At 42.8% G+C, this 17,229-nt stretch overlaps 1 protein-coding gene across 5 annotated transcripts in view; it reads left to right on the top strand.

Moving 5' to 3' along the window:
* The window catches only part of NME8 (NME/NM23 family member 8), a 28,715-nt gene extending 17,225 nt beyond the window's left edge, over positions 1 to 11,490 (top strand). For all 5 annotated transcript variants that reach the window (XM_081931113.1, XM_081931115.1, XM_081931114.1 and 2 more), the window contains 6 exons: positions 3,181 to 3,359; positions 4,873 to 5,017; positions 5,813 to 5,920; positions 6,745 to 6,896; positions 8,561 to 8,705; positions 11,176 to 11,490. In XM_081931113.1, coding sequence (XP_081787239.1) covers positions 3,181 to 3,359; positions 4,873 to 5,017; positions 5,813 to 5,920; positions 6,745 to 6,896; positions 8,561 to 8,705; positions 11,176 to 11,425 — 979 coding nt within the window. In that variant the 3' untranslated portion in view covers positions 11,426 to 11,490. The remainder of the gene's footprint in view (positions 1 to 3,180; positions 3,360 to 4,872; positions 5,018 to 5,812; positions 5,921 to 6,744; positions 6,897 to 8,560; positions 8,706 to 11,175) is intronic.
* The last annotated feature ends 5,739 nt before the right edge of the window (positions 11,491 to 17,229 follow it).

Genomic DNA, 17,229 nt, shown 5'->3' with positions numbered 1-17,229 from the left:
TTCTCCTCCTGCGTTGAGGCTACATTTTATTTTAATATTGTATTTTAATTTTGTTTTTAAGTTGTAATCATTCAACTTGTTTTTATTATTGCTTGTAAGCCGCTCTGAGCCTGGCCTTAGCTGGGGAGGGCGGGGTATAAATAAAAAATTATTATTATTATTATTATTATTATTATTATTATTATTATTATTATACCGCTTTATATTTTGACAGCATATTAAAACATCAGTAAAACAATCCAGAATCAAACATTTCTGAAGAAAGTCAAATATAGAGTATACAGTCGAAGCAACATAATTAAAAGAAAACTAAAATATTATCTTTCAAAATTCAAAAATAAAACGTAACAAAGGAGGTCAAGTACAGAATAGATATTGGCATGTTCAGACCCAGAAACCTCCGCCCTAAATAAATTCACACCTGACTCATAATTTTGGTTTGGTTTTTGGCAGAATTTAGGCCACAACTTTATTGATTACAGCAAGTGACTGGTTGCATAGGCTCTGGTTCGAATAGCTCCCTGCACCGTTGCTGGGCACCAGTATAGGTCAGCCTAGGGTGAACACCTGGAACAGCAGAAAGCCGGGAACAGACTAACTCTGCCACCCAAATGTCCCTCTGAATTCAGGCACAGGCACAATCCCCTCTCGGGGGTTGACCAAACCAAGTTGAGTCCCTGGATTCCTTTAACGGAATACCCGTCACATAGGGATGGCGAAAGCGTTCTCCCATCCCTATTACCTGAACCAGAGCCTATCCGCAACCTTACAAGTTGTGACGATTTGCTACGTGGCAGGCGAAACCCAAAAGGGTGGGTGGAGTCTGGGAATCCAAAGGGTATATAAATAAAGTTTGTTTTATTTTTACTTTGCTTTGTTATTGGTATGGAAAGACGTGGAAGGGAAATTTTGGTCGACTTTAGGAAATACGTTTAAAATGTTTAAGAAAAAATAATGAGGTATAAATATTGTAGGTGTAAATTTGGTTAAGTTAAAATTGATCTTTTTTTAAATGGCTAAATTAAAGGAAAATAAGGTTTGTAAATATAAATTGAGGAAATGGAAGAAAGAAGAAAAATAAAATAACAACATGTTAGAATAAATTAAATTAAGTTAAAATGGAGAAGTAAATTAAGGATTTGCTGAGCCAATAATTTAAATTGGAATACAAGAAGGGGAGGTGTGAGGAGGTCTGAGAAACAAGTTAAAAGAAAATAAGTATTTGAACTTTCAGGTGTTTTTAATTGTTTTTATTTTTAAGTTTTGGATCTTTGTATTTTTTCTTTTTGTTTGTTTATTTTTGTCTTTGTTATATGTGTTGTTCTTTTTTGAAAATGCTAATAAATATTCATTTAAAAAACAACAACAAATGGTACCATTCAATCAGCCAAGTGGGCGAAATTTCTGCCGGCCCCCTGTCCCAAGGACAGACGACACACGAAGGCATAGCAAGGTCAAGCGCACAGCCCTAAAAGTAGGGAGAGGCGGGCAGGTGTTCCGATGCACACGCCGAAAGAGGAAGCTGTGGGTCACGTGCATGGGCATAAATAGGTCCCTCGAACCATTTGGACTGCGTCCCAGTGGCCATATTGTACCCAGCTTCGAGGGACCTACCAATTGGGTGTGGTGGCTATCCAATCAAACCCACCCACAACACAGGGTTTGGTTGCCAGGTCTCCCAGCAACACATGCCCTCGTTAAGGGAGGGCCCGATTTTTCAAATCCACCCTGGTATTTCAAGTGTGTCTTCAGATTTACTTCACTCAACAAATTATTTATTTATTTATTATTAATTTCATTTCTATACCGCTTTATATTTTAACAGCATATTAAAGCATCAGTAAAACAATCCAGAATCAAACATTTCTGAAGAAAGTCAGATACAAAGTATACAGTCAAAGCAACATAATTAACAGAAAACTAAAATATTATCCTAAAATAAAACGTAACCAAGGAGGTCAACTACAGAATACATATTTAACACAAACAAAGTTAAGAAAAAAAATCTTAAACATTTCAAAAACAGTTGGTAAGTGAAGTCAAATATAAAATGCACGTTTAAAACAGCATAATTAACAAGAGAATAAAATATTATCACAAATATTATCACAGCTGTTTGGAAATTATCTCTGCATCTCAGTAGCGTAGCGTGGGGGATGCAGGGGGGGGGGCCGGCCGCACCGGGCACAACATCTGGGGGTTAGGGTTAGGGGGCGCAAATCCACGGGTTAGGGGGCACAAATTACTTGCCTTGCCCCGGGTGCTGACAACCCACGCTACGCCACTGCTGCATCTAATTTCCTTCCAACCTCACAGTTTGCAATCTCCTCCCATACACCTCTAACTCAGGATAGGATTTCATGCATCGGATGGAAGTAGACTATAGTCTATGAATGGTTAGGACTTTATAAAGGGGCTGGGGCCTAAGGTGCCATCTGCTGCAGCTGCAAAATAATTGCACAACTGCCCCTCTGGAAAGCCACTGTTATTTTATTCTTCGGGGTGGTGAGGGGTTCACTCTGACATGCCTTCAACTCTGACCTTTTGGCTTAACTTGAAGACGAGCTGGAATTAATTTCTGAATGGGCATGTGCAGAACCGCAGGTTTCTTTCCCAGATTTCCTTTTCCTTATAGGTTACTCACAATTTCTTTTTGAGTTCTGGTTTAACCCATTTTAATATGCAATGGCGTATACCCGTAGGGGCAGTGGCACTGGCACCAACTCCTAGGGGGTCACTTCAACCTCCCAATAAAATATTTGAGGGGGTTGGGGCCCCCGAAAGTTCATGAGCATTGCCATTCAAATGGGGTGTGTGGACTGCGCCTTGCGATCAATTATGTGGGGCAGTCGGGGCAGTTACAAAGCACAGGACACCACGCTGTGGGGACGCAAAACTGAGACGATCCAAAGTTGAGAAGATCCATTTGGGAGCACCAAATTCTGGCCTCACCCAGGGCGCCATATTACAAAAGTTTACCAGAATCTGCCCTTGTACACACCAGTCCCTCTCTCTCTTGCCTCTGAAATTATGTTTTGAATTATGTCTGTCTTTTGCAGCAAGATTAGTGTTTCACTAGCCAAGTCTATAAATTTCACCTCAAAGCTATTGTGATGCATTAAGTGCTCCTTTTGTACTTTGCAAAATGTTTAACAGTGGTTACATTTTACCCTTTATTAGCTTGAAAGGGTTCTTGGAAGGCCAGGCTATGTCAGATTTATGTGACGTTCATGACAGAGTAGAAGAAGCAAGCCGCGAACTGGCCTTCTTCTTCCCTGATTTTTCCAAGCCGAAGAAAGGCCCAGCTCTTGAAAAAACAGTGGCCTTGATTAGACCTTCTCTCTTGAGGGAAAGGAGAGGTTAGTGAACGTCAATGCACAGTTCTCTCCGTATTCTTGACATGTTGCTGGGTCCAGAAATGTGGTCGCAGAAGCCATTCTTGCATTGACTCTGTACCAGGGACTGCTATGCGCAGGGCAGTATCTTACAATACATAATAATAATAATAATAATAATAATAATAATAATAATAATAATACCTTTATTGGTGTTATGTACTGAAGTTCTCACCCTGGGCCAGCAGGGGGATACTGTAGATAGTTATGCAAATAAGGGATCGAAAGTGACGTTCAGTGATTGGATAGTTTTAGAAAATTGTTACAGTTACGTTGTACTGGAGCTCTATATAAGCAGGCTGACTGAACCCTTCAGTTCAGTTCACAAGAATCGTTGTGTCGTCTGATATGTTCACCCACAACTTAACAATTGTCAATGTACAACCTGTGTACAATGAAATTAACCGAGCCTTGCCCCCCCAAACACTCAGTCTCATTGCACAGTGTGTGCTTGTCGCACAACACACCAACCCTGAAAGTCAATTGCACTATATTATTTTCCATTCAACAGCCCATGGAGAGAAACTGTTTTTAGCCTGTTGGTACAACTGATTATTATACTTCTATATCTCCTGCCCGAGGGTAGAAGATTAAAGAGGTGCTGGCCGGGGTGTGAATCATCCCTGAGAATTTTTCTCGCTCTCCTAAGGCAACGATCCCTTGCAATGTCATCTAGCGGACTCAAGGGACAGCCCATGATATCATGGGCTGTATTCACCACCCTCTGTAGAGACTTTCTGTCCGTGGCTGTCAAGCCAACGTACCACACTGTGATACAATATGAGAGGACACTTTCTATTGTGGACCGGTAGAAGGAGGTCATTAATTGTTGTTTAACATTGTTCTTTCGCAAGACCCTGAGGAAATGGAGTCTCTGTTGGGCCTTCCTAACCACCTGGGTTATATTGTTTTTCCAAGTGAGGTCTTCACTAAGGTGAACTCCCAGGAATTTAAAGGAAGAGACTCTCTACACACCCCACACCCCGATATACAAGGGTGCCAGTTCACCTCTCTTCCTCCAAAAGTCCAACACCATCTCCTTTGCCTTGCTAATATTTAGGTGCAAGTTATTCTCTAAGCACCATGTAGATACTTTTTGAACCTCTCCCCTGTACGCTGATTCATCTCCACCTGTAATTAGACCTGTTATGGTAGTATTATCTGCAAAATTAATAATTACAGTGGATGGATGAGATGAAATATACGAGTATAGGTAAGGACTCAGCACACATCAAAACACAATGGGTTTTGATGTTAAAAGTTGCATAGCACAATATGGCTGCCACGAGGGGCGTGGCCTAACAAAAAACTTAAGAGGCAGCCATTTCCAATGGATGTGATGGCAGTGGCCTGGTTGGGTGGGTGAGAACGCCCCCACTTTTTGAAAGCAGCCGCCTCCCCAGTCTTGCTGTATCCACAGAGTACCGTGGGGTGGGGTGCCTACATATGTTAACTGTTAATCATCTTTTGCATGCAGATTCTATTCTGAAACGGATTGAGGAGAATGGCTTTCAGATAGCAATGCAAAGAGAAATCGTCTTAACAGAAGAGGAAGCTCGTGAGTTTTACAAAGAGCATGAAGGTCAGGATTATTTCCCAGCTCTCCTGGAACAAATGACCAGGTGCGCCGCTTGCGAAGCAAGAGCTTTAAACGCAGGGAGATAAATTTATTTTACACACCGCAACTCTGAAACTTGGTGGAAGGGTGAGAATCAAATATTAATCAGGGATGTATAAAATGAGTACAAAATCGCAGGTACAGAATGTATTACATACACAGCCTCTGGTTCAAGCTGCCCTCATGGGATCCCAAACTGAGCAGTGAATCATATTATTGTCTCCTGTTCAACTTCATGGGGCATCTGTGATTTAAGTTAGCCCTTCCCAGTGATGGGATTGCCACCACCACTAGAGTTCCAGGTTTTCTGGTAAAATGGACAATCAGATGATCAGTTTTGGGGAGAATGTTGGGCAAAGTTGAGATTACTTCCAGACAAGGAGGGAATGCTATCTATTTGGTCCTATATTAAGATAAAGTTATCTGTACGGGTCCCATAAGTAAAACAGACCAACAGAAAACACAAAAAAATAACCTAGGCTCCTGCGTACCAACTTTTTTATGAATAAATTTATTCAAAGTGCTATGAATATTGTGCATAACATATTTCTCAAACTAGTGGAGATGCTGCATTTAACCACGTATTTTCCCCTTTTTTCTGTCCAGTTTGTTTAATAAATTCCTTACTTTATTGGCAACCCTGACTGAGCTATTTCAGTTAATAGCAGAGCACTTAGAATCACTTTGGTACGAGTGATTCACATGGAATTTGTGAAAGGTTTTATAAATGCAAAAAAGAGAGCTAAACATGAGTTTGTAACAGGTCTTTTTAAAAACCTGCTGTATTTGCCCCGGACAGCGGACCAACTCTGGCACTTGCTTTGGTACGAGAAAATGCGATACAGAAATGGAGAGCTTTATTGGGCCCAAAGATAGTAGAGGAAGCAAAGGAACAAAGCCCAACAAGGTATTTAAAAACACACACAGACACATACAAATACATTGCATTCTGATAGAGACGGCTGTGCTAGTAGCCTAGGGCATAAGTACAGTAAAGTTAAAGGCATGCTGTAATTTGTTTGACAATAGTGCCATCCTCTGGACAGTGTTGCATGCTTTCTTCTGCTACATTCCACCACCCCCCATGCCATTGAACCCATATTTTAGTGGTTAGCATATTATAAAAATGATTGCATTGTTTTGTCAATGCCCTGATTTGACAAAGGTGAAAAGGTTGCATATCTGAATAATGCAGATTCGCAGATTCCTGTGCCCTAACCTGTCAGTAACGTGGGGGAGGGGGGACTGTTTCCCCAGGCTGAACCCCAACTACATCCTTTTGTAGGGGGATAACTTGGAAATGGGACGCGGGTGGCGCTGTGTTCTAAACCACTGAGCCTCTTGGGCTTGCCGATCAGAAGGTCGGCGGTTCAAATCCCCGCAACGGGGTGAGCTCCTGTTGCTCGGTCCCTGCTCTTGCCAACCTAGCAGTTCAAAAGCATGTCAAAGTGCAAGTAGATAAATAGGTAAGTAGATCTGGTGGGAAGGTAAACAGCATTTCCATGCGCTTCTCTGTTTCGCCAGAAGCAGCTTAGTCATGCTGGCCACGTGACACAGAAAAACTGTCTGCGGACAAACATCGGCTCCCTCGGCCGGTAAAGTGAGATGAGCTGTGCAACCCCAGAGTCGTTCGTGACTGGACTTAACTGTCAGGGGTCCTTTGCCTTTTTTAACTTGGAAACATAAAGGTTCTGTGTCCTATATCTAATTTCCCAATTTCGTGGTCTCTAGTTTACGTGCTGAGTTCGCGATTGACAACGCACCCATCAATCAGCTGCATGGAAGCACAACCTCTGAACAAGCTGCAAAGGAACTGGAATTCTTCTTTCCTGTGCAAAACACTTTTGCTGTCATTAAACCCACAGCTTTTGAGGAGCACAAAGGTAAACAGCCAGAGAATAGTACACACACCCACTCTTAGATATTCCTTAGGCCAGAGGTCAGCAGACTTTTTCAGAAGGGGGCCGGTCCACTGTCCCTCAGATCTGGCGGGGGCGGACTATATTTTTTGGGGGGGGGAATGAAGGAATTCCTGTGCCCCACAAATAACCCAGAGATGCATTTTAAATAAAAGCACAAATTCTACTCATGTACAAATCCGCGGGCCGGATTTAGCAGACAATTGGCCCGGATCTGGCTCTCCGGGCCTTAGTTTGCCTACCTATGCCTTAGGCATTTCAGGAAGGAGCAGGATAGTACCTTCAACCCTCCCCCCACCACCACATGATGCTGATGTCTCTCCCAGTCATTTCAAACACTGTGATCATGTGTACAGTGTTGATGAGACATGGACTGATCATGTTCTTCGGATGCCTAATTATCGTTTTCCAAAGCAACTACTCTATTCTGAACTTAAAAAATGGTAAGCATAATGCTGGTGATCAACAAAAGAGGTTCAAAGACTCTCTCAAGGCCAAACTAAAAATATGTAGTATAAACTGGGAAACACTGGCCTGTGAGCTCTCCAGTTGGAGAACAGCCTTGGCCAAAGGTTTCATGGACTTTGAAGACACTCAAACTCAGGACAAAAGGGAGAAACGCACTAAGAGGAAGGCATGCTTGGCAAATCCACACCATGATCAACCACCACCCAGAAACCTATGTCCCCACTGTGGAAGGACGTGTGGATCCAGAATTGGCCTCCACAATCCCTTACGGACTGACTTTTAAAACCGTGTTTATGGAAGACAATCTTACTCGGCTACGAGTGATCGCCTAAGAAGAAGTATCTGAACAAGGATAGCCTAACTTCCATTGTCAATGCTCTGCTAACCTCTAGGGTAGATTACAGCAAACACATTTTATGTAGGGCTGCTTCTGAAGACTGTCCGGAAACTTCAGTTGGTGCAAAATTTGGTGGCCAGGTTGCTCAATGGGGCAAGACGGTTTGGGCATATTACACCGATCCTGGTCCGACTAGCTGCCGATTACCTTCAAAGTGCTGGTTTTGACTATAAAGCCTTAAATGGCTCAGGACCGCAGTACCTCAAGGACTGTCTCTCTCCGCATGAACTGACCCTGACCCTGTCATCATAATCTAAGGCCCTTCTTTGTGCGCCTCCTCTTTGAGAAGTCTGGAGGGAGGCAACACAAGAAAGGGCTTTCTCTGCAGTGGCTCCCCCCTTGTAGAATGCTCTCTCTAAAGAGGCTCACCTGGCACCTTCATTTTACACCTTTCAGCGCCCGGCAGAAACCTTCCTTTTCAACCAGGCCTTTGGCTGATAAATATTCTATGCCCTTTTAAATGTGTTTGTGGCAGGGGGTGCAGGGAGAGGAGTTTATTAGTTTGTGGTTTTTTATTCTTGTTTTTATTATGCATTTTGTGTTTTTATCTTGTATTTTTTTGTTGTGAATGGCCCTGAGATCTACAGATTAAAGGCAGAATACAAATTTAAAAAATAAAATTTAATAAATAAAAGGGGGGGAGTTGGTTTCCAAACTAGTATAATTAAAATAATAAACAAAGGTAAGAATATAATTTACTAGTCTTTAAAAGTTTAAGCACTTTTGAAGTTCTCAGTTCTAAACACACTTTTTTCCCTTTTAGATGAAATTCTACAAGAAGTAAAACAGGCTGGATTCATCATATCTGAAATGAAAGAAACAAACATCTCCTCCGAGTTGGCAGCGCAGTTTTATAAAAACCAAGAAGGAAAACCCTTTTATGATCAGCTTATAAATTATATGACTGAGTAAGTGCCTGTTTTTTGTTTTAATTAAATCCACAGGAAGTATAGCAGGCCTAACTTGGAAGTCAGCAAGCAGGCAGACGGCTTCTGGTACTGTCATGGATGTTTTAGGTATTTTTTGCACCTAGGGAGGAGACTCTTTCTGGACCATTCAGGGATGGAGGGTGGGACCTCATTTTTTTTATATATAATAATATTTTATTAAATTTTAGGAATAACAACAAACAGAAAAAAGAAAAAACACATACACAAAAATATAAAGTTACAAAATACAAAAAATACAAACATTTAACTTATAGAAAAAGTAGAAAAAAAGCAGAAAGAAGAAAAAAAGCACACAAAAAAACACACAAAAATCCCTCTTTTTGATTTCTCCTCTTTGATTCACTTATTTTCCTGACTTCCTCACATCTATCAATCCAATCTTATTTTTAACCTTGTTGCTAGAACCCCTTCAGTTCATTTCAATGTCATCAACATTCAAAAATTTTACAATGTTTCTGTAGATAAATTTTAAATTTCCTCCAATCTTCTTCCACCAACTCTTCTCCCTGGTCTCGGATTCTGCCAGTCATTTCCGCCATTTCCATGTAGTCCATTACTTGCATCTGCCATTCTTCCAGAGTGGGTAGGTCTTGTGTCTTCCAATGCTTTGCAATAAGTATTCTTGCTGCTGCTGTAGCATACATAAAGAAAGTTCTATCCTTCTTTAACACCAATTGGCCGACCATGCCTAGGAGAAAGGCTTCTGGTTTCTTAGGGAAGGTGTATTTAAATACCTTTTTCATTTCATTATATATCATTTCCCAGAAAGCCTTAATCCTTGGGCACGTCCACCAAAGGTGAAAGAATGTACCTTCAGTTTCTTTACATTTCCAGCATTTATTATCGGGCAGATGATAAATTTTTGCAAGCTTGACTGGGGTCATGTACCACCTGTACATCATTTTCATAATACAGTATTCTCTCTTAGGGCATTACATGCCGTAAATTTAATCCCGGTGGTCCACAACTTCTCCCAGTCATGGAGGGTGGGACCTCAGCAGCTCCAAAATGGTGTTCTGGAACTTCATGGCTGGGTTTGCTAAGGTGGCGGCAATGAATATGGCAAACAAAGCAACATAAGGAATAGAAAGGAAAGAGCTTGCTGCTAAGACTTCCTGGCCAAAGGGAAATGACTTGTTTTGAATTCCTATATAAAATGGTTTGGGAATCACTGCATTTAGTATCCAAAAAAACCATCCAGTCATCATAACACTAATTTTATGCTCCAGTCAACATTTACAAAATATATCAAACCTGGATGAACAAATATTACAGATCCATAGATGTCAATGTCATATACTGTATTTAACACTCAACCCTGCATTGTTGTTTTAGTGTGTGTTTTAAATCCTTAACTTCCTGCAAGGAATACTTCCTGTATTTCATGGTGAAATACATGCATATCCTCTGGATTTTCTATGATCCAGATCCCCAAGTTTAACTGGGAACTCCCTTCCTGGTATCAAATTGCACCTTGTCATTTTTTCCGTTGTAGTCTTATCCAAGTTAAAATCCACCCATCCAGATTTTGTAAAGCTAATTTTATATGCAGTAATAGCACTGAATTATTATTTAAACCGGTTTGAAAGTTATTCAAAGATATTTACAGGATGCTGTACAAAGTCTGATTTCCTCTGAGCCTGAACTGGCAAAAAGACTCAACAAAACTTCTGAGCCTGAACTGGCAAAAAGACTCAACAAAACTTCTTTGGGAGTTATAGTTCAGAAGCATCTGGAGGGCCAAAGGTTCCCCACCCTTGTCTTAGGATAAAAAAATCTGTTAAAATTCATTAAGAACCCTGAACTATCAGTTCCTTGCAGGATTAAAAAGAAAGTTCCTTGCAGGATTAAACCTAAAGTGGCAGAAGTACATAATGTGACTGATGAAACTTCATCTAGTTTGCAAAACAATTTTTCACACATGCAAATAGTAATTTGGTGAAATTGAAACGCCCTGTTTTTAAGAAGGTTTTTCATCTAGAGCCTTTCAGCTGCTGCATGGAGAAAAAGAGTGCTCAGAACGTGCACTGTGCAACATCCTGATGTTTGTGGTGCAACCGTGTTGCAAAATGGCCTGTTTTATTTTTGTTAGATCAGAGAAGGTTGTTAATCTACCTTCAGCATCAGTAGTAGTGTAGTTATCTCATGTAAAGCTTTTAGACAAATGGGAAATGGGTAGATCACTGGTACATAACTGCAAAAATGAGTGAAAACTGCCCCACGTATATATATCCCATGCGTAATTTGGATACCATGGACTGTGCTGCTTTAGGATAAACATATACCTCTGATATATTACCATTGGCAGCATTCTGATACTTGCCTTGCTCATCTTGTGCAGAATGTCCTGCTAGTTATGTCAACACCAGCAGCTACAGAATCAGATTGTTAGCGTAACATAAATCTTTGAATGCCTTGGTTTTTCCAGTGGCCCCTCAATGGTGATGATTCTCACCAAAGAAAATGCTGTGGAGGAATGGCGGCAATTAATGGGACCGACAGATCCAGAACAAGCAAAAGAAACTCATCCCACCTCATTACGGGCTAAATTTGCAAAAGATATTTTGCGCAACGCTGTTCATGGATCGTCTAATGCAGAGCATGCTGTGCAGAGCATTAATTTTGTCTTTGGAGATATTGATCTAGAGGACCTAAAACACAAATATGTCTATGTCTAGTAGAATGGTCAATGTGATTTTTTATTTGCAATATATGCCATAACTAATAAATGAGTTAGACTTGACTTTTTCTGATTAGCATTGTGTTACTAGTCAATATTGCAACGTGCAACTGTTCCACGCTGATAGCAGTGGAAATCTTGCCTTTGGCTTCAAGGAGGAAATTGCATCCTCTGATGGATGCTACATCACATCCTAGCAGAGTGATGTTCTATACAGACACCTTAGATGGCGAGGCTTAACTACAATAATTTCATCATCATCAAACATTGTTTGTATAATACAAACACGTGACTGAACATTGTGCTTGTAGTTCTTTCTGTGGTTAATATTGCAAAATAATTGCATAATATGCCACTAACAGCTTTTACACCTATTGATGATTACACGTTTTAGGAAGCTATTACTTCTGAGAGTTTGTATATGGCTGCGTTGGTGGGAAATACATCTGGCACTTTCTACCCCACAACTTAGTTCAGTAATATAAAATTAAGCAAAAATGGTATTTGATTCTTTAAAAAAAAACCTCTGTCTCTCAAGGGCAGAACATGCTGCTTACAGCAGACACAAGGTTGCTACCAAAAAAACAGTCATTGGACAACTCCTCATTCCTCAGTAACATACAGTGGTACCTCAGGTTACAGACGCTTCAGGTTACAGACTCCGCTAACCCAGAAATAGTGCCTCAGTTTAAGCACTTTGCTTCAGGATGAGAACAGAAATCGTGCTCCGGCGGCGCGGCAGCAGCGGGAGGCCCCATTAGCTAAAGTGATGCTTTAGGTTAAGAACAGTTTCAGGTTAAGTACGGACCTCTGGAACAAATTAAGTACTTAACCCGAGGTACCACTGTATAGGGATACTCGGTGCATGGCATGATACCATTATGTTGCTGCTGTCCCAATCCTGTTCCTCTTCATTGATTCCCATTTGCAGGCTCAGGCTCACATTTATGGGCCAACATCAGCTCCCTTTGCCTTTTGCAGGAAAGCAGAATGTGTGTGCCTTGAGCACTCCCACAAAATGAGTGTTGGCTCATAAAGAAAATTCCAAAATCCACACTAAAGCAACCAGGCATTTCTAGACAAGGGGGTATCACTCCAGAGACTTGGGTTCCAGTACCTGCTCTGCCAAGGAGCTATTTTGATCCACCTATTTTTCATGGTGGATGTGAGCATGAAATAATAATAATAGTTGTTGTTTGTTTGTTTATACCCTGCCCATCTGGCTGGGTTTCCTCAGTCACTCTGGGCAGCTCCCAGCAGAATATGAACAAACATGATAAATACATCAAACACTAAAAACTTCCCTAAACAGGGCTACCTTCAGATGTCTTCTAAAAGTCAGATGGTTGTTTATTTCCTTGACATCTGAAGGGAGGGCGTTCCACAGGGCGGGTGCCACCACCGAGAAGGCCCTCTGTCTGGTTCCCTGTAACCTCACATCTCACAGTGAGGGAATTGCCAGAAGGCCCTCATAAATGGGATGATTCCTGTGTAGCTCCTTGAAGGAAAAGCTGGATACAAATTTAGGACACAAATGTCAGGTGCTCAATTAGTTTTTGTTTATAAGTATATTGTTATGGGTTTGGGGGGCACATGGGCATAGCCAGGATTTATGTTAGGGGTCAGACTTTATGTTGGGGGCAGAACTGAGTTACCTGTGATGTGATTGGTCAGTTAGTTATGTAATTTTTTTGTTTACTTGATTTAGGGGGGCAGCTGCCCCCTGCACCCGCTGGCTGTGCCCAAAGGGGGCAGACACCCCATAATCCCTACATTCAGTAAAGGGTTAGAATTTGAGCAAACTCATAAGTACATGAATTTAGCAAGGGCTGGAAATAATATCGCCTAGTTTCCTCCTGAGGTCAGCCTGGTGATGGCTTGCTGGGGGTGGGTCACGGAAGAAACAAGAGGCTGAAATGGTCTGGGTTGTTTGATAATGGTAAGCCATCTGCAAAACATCAGACCCTCTGCCCATTGGCTACTGGAGCAGGATTACCCTTGGCCTGATATAAGCAATGGGAGCCTTTTGCAATTGGCTCAAGAAACAGAGGTTGCCAGGGTGATGGCGTGGCGCTTGTATGGAGCCCCGGTCATCTCACGGACTATTGACCCTTACACCACTAATCCGCTGCCACCAACCAGGTCCTCCCTGGTAAATCACTTAGTCTCATTCAGGTTCTTAAGTTAACAATGAAGATTGTGGTTTATTGCAAACACAAATAAACTTTAAATGCATTCGAACTGCTGTTACCCTTTACCCTCTTAGTCTTATTTTATCCTGGCTCTAACTCTTCTACCTCCCCTCACACAAGAACCAACAGCACTAACTGTCTTTCTATTTCCATCTGTCTGCCAACTGCTTTCCCAACTGCCTTAACCAACCAACCAAAGCTTGGGCTAAGCCCTTTTATAAACAGGTAGGCTCCGCCTCTGGCTTTTCTGTTGGTGTATGTCAGGGAACTGCCATGGGAGCTAGAGGCGGAGGCAAGGCTCCAAAGCGATGCTGGAGAAGGGCCAAGCAGGGAGAGAGGCAGCTCATCGGCTGGGGAAGGAAATCAGCGTAACACCAGGGATAAAGGGGGCAGATGGGGGAATCGGCGAGGGGGCTCCAGGACTCTTCGCCGGAGACCAGCGGGGAGAGCACGGGTCCTCCACTGCCCACACCCACCCTGCGCAGAAGACTTCCGCGCAGGGAGAGTAGGCGGAGACTTGGCGTCAAAGAACTTCTTTGCTGGAAGAGGTTCAAGAAATGCCCACTGACGGATTCTGCCAGCGACTGAAACAGCCACGGAGTGAAGGGCTGTCCAGACAGAAAGGGTTTAACCAGGTAACCTAGCCAGGAGCGGCGGCAACTTACGCACGAGCAACCCGTATAACCATTACAGTCTACGTATTAACTCTTTCTCTCCCCCAGTGCAGACATTTTCAAAAGAATGGGCAAGCACCACAGATGGATTGGGGGACGCTGGAAGCAGAAGGGGAGGGCTTGTTTCCTGAAAATCATTCTGGGAAAGAAAAGGAGAAAGTGGATAGAACTCCCATGTGGGATGGAAGGGCAGCTAACCACGCAGGCAGGATGGAGGGGCAAAGAGAGAGACACGAGGATGGTACTTAAGGTAAAGGTAAAGGACCCCTGGACAGATTAAGTCCAGTCAAAGGCGACTATGGGGTTGCAGTGCTCATCTTGCTTCCAGGCCAAGGGAGGCAGCATTTGTCCATAGCAGTGGCATAGCGTAGGGGGTGCAGGGGGGGCTGGCCGCACCGGGCGCAACATCTGGGGGTTAGGGTTAGGGGGCGCAAATCCACGGGTTTGGGGGGCGCAAATCCACGGGTTAGGGGGGTGCAAATTACTTGCTTTGCCCCGGGTGCTGACAACCCACGCTACGCCACTGGTCCACAGACAGCTTTCTGGGTCACGTGGCCAACAGGACTAAACCGCTTCTGGCACAATGGGACACCATGACGGAAACCAGACCGCATGGAAACACCGCTCACCTTCCCTCCACAGTGGTGCCTATTTATCTACTTGCACTGGCATGTTTTCAAACTGCTAGGTTGGCAGAAGCTGGGACAGAGCAATGGGAGCTCACTCCGTTGCGGGGATTTGAACCGCCAACCTTCCAATCGGCAAGCCCAAGAGGCTCAGTGGTTTAGACCACAGCACCACCCACATCCTTATGAGGATGGTGCTTAGGGTGCCTCTGAATCCAATGCTGCACTTCTGGGGAAGACAAACTTTAAAGAATTAAGCTTTTTTTGTAGAGTGATATTTCAAAACTTAAATAAAAATACAGTAGTCAAATGTATATGACTATTAACACATTTATTGACTCATACAGCGGAATGTCATTCATGGTCACTTACATTAGAAAGAAAAGGTGCAAATTCTATGCTGGCAATTATTTTACATCCCCTCGCCCTTTAATTTTTTTAAAAAAAAGAAAAGAAAATAAGAGATTTTATTTTCACAGAAATGAAATAGCAGAAAACTAGCAGTGTTGCAAATCATTGCAGAAGTTGCAGGCAACCCATTTGGTTTATTAAGAAGAAGTATCAGAGCTATGGTAGTTCTTAAAATAGTGTACACTGAAACACTTAAGAAACAGGTGCTGCTACACTCAACAAGTGCAGTCAAAAATTTACTTCGTCTCCAGGATGACAGTGGGTTTTGCTGCAGAGGCAGCTTGCAGGAGACTGGCTTTCAACTGCGGAACCTGCCCAGAGCACTTTTACAAATGGATTTTGCTTTAAGAAACAGCAACAGGATGACAAACAAATGGATAAAGACATGAATGTTCATGTGGTACCTTTGTGGGTGTAAAAAACATCCCAATCCATCCATAAAATGCAAACTAATCTAGGACAGGGGAAGGAGGCAAGATCACAGCCAACGGCCAATCAAAGTTGTGCACGGCCAGCTGTGAGCCAATCAGCATTTTGGGCAACCTATATAAAAGCTTGCAGAATCTGACAAAGCAAAAGGAAATCAGTATTTCCTTACTACTAGAAAATAACAACAATAATAATAATAACACATGGTAAAGTATGTACCTCTTACAGATGAATGTGTTTAAAATTAAGGTGCAAGAGATTTAAAAAATTCTCCCTGTAAAAAGATTGCTTTAACTAAAGACTTACAGACACTAAACACATTGGCCCAGCTCCACGAGATCCTAACCTACCAGCATGCACAGCCAGCTATTTTGTTTACCTTTGCACTCCAAAACCTCCCATTAATGAATAAGCAAATTACCCTTTTCAAACTGCCCAGTGTTAAAAAACATGGATAGCCTATTGGCAATTACCCTGGAGTGCAACTATGAGCGAAAATGAACAGCGGGTGACCTTTTGTCTCTTGGTTATATACATAATGTAGAACCAGTGGAACTAACTTAAATATGGCGGGGCCACAATCCAGAAAACCGCATGCACAACTGAATCCCACTGTCAGGTGCAGGCTGTGATGGCTGCCAACTTGGATGATGCTAAAAGAGGATTAGACAAATTCATGGATGCTATCCTCTGCCTCCACGCAGTGGCGTAGCGTGGGGGGTGCAGTGGGGGCCGGCCGCACCGGGCGCAACATCTGGGGGGCGCACGCTCACACTCGCAGCTCTCTGCCCCTACCTGGCTCCACGGGTTAGGGGGCGCGAATTACTTGCCTTGCCCCGGGTGCTGACAACCCACGCTACGCCACTGCCTCCATGATCAGACAGTATGCTTCGGTGCTGGAAACCGCAGGAGGGGAGGGTGCTCTTGGACTTTGGGGTCCAACTTGTGGGTTTCCCACAGGCAACTGGTTGGGCACTGTGAAAACCGGATGTTGGACTACATGGGCCATTGTCTTAGGTTCTTAGACAAAAGGCAAAGAAACTCAAGCCAAGCCTGACTCTGTTTCTCAATAAAGCTATTGAATCTCGATCACCAGGCATGCATGGCAGCCTTTGGCACCTGCTGCAAGAAATTTGGTTTACAGCTTCTCATACAGTGCAATGGGTACAAGAATAGTGAGGGTCGCAGCAAACTCCTGTTTTAGAAACAAACGAGAAAATCCTGTAGTTGCCGATCTTTCTGCAGGTAATAGCACTGATCTAGGGATAATTTATGGGCACAGGAGATCTGGTGCATCAAAAGATTTCCCTTCTTTCCAAAAACCTCCTGTCCGTTTCAGCTACCTTCCCCCTCATCCGTGCACACAATGGCAGGTGCTTGCTAACTGGCCATTTAAACAAAGGAGGCGTTTCAAAAGTGAAAGAGATCCACATGCACCTCTAAAGGGAGGGTGGTTTCCAGATTAGGGCA

This window comes from Podarcis melisellensis (genome assembly GCF_964234715.1).
Source record: "Podarcis melisellensis genome assembly, chromosome: 12".
NCBI classification, from domain to species: Eukaryota; Metazoa; Chordata; class Lepidosauria; order Squamata; family Lacertidae; genus Podarcis; species Podarcis melisellensis.
This window is presented reverse-complemented; position numbering and strand designations above follow the sequence as displayed.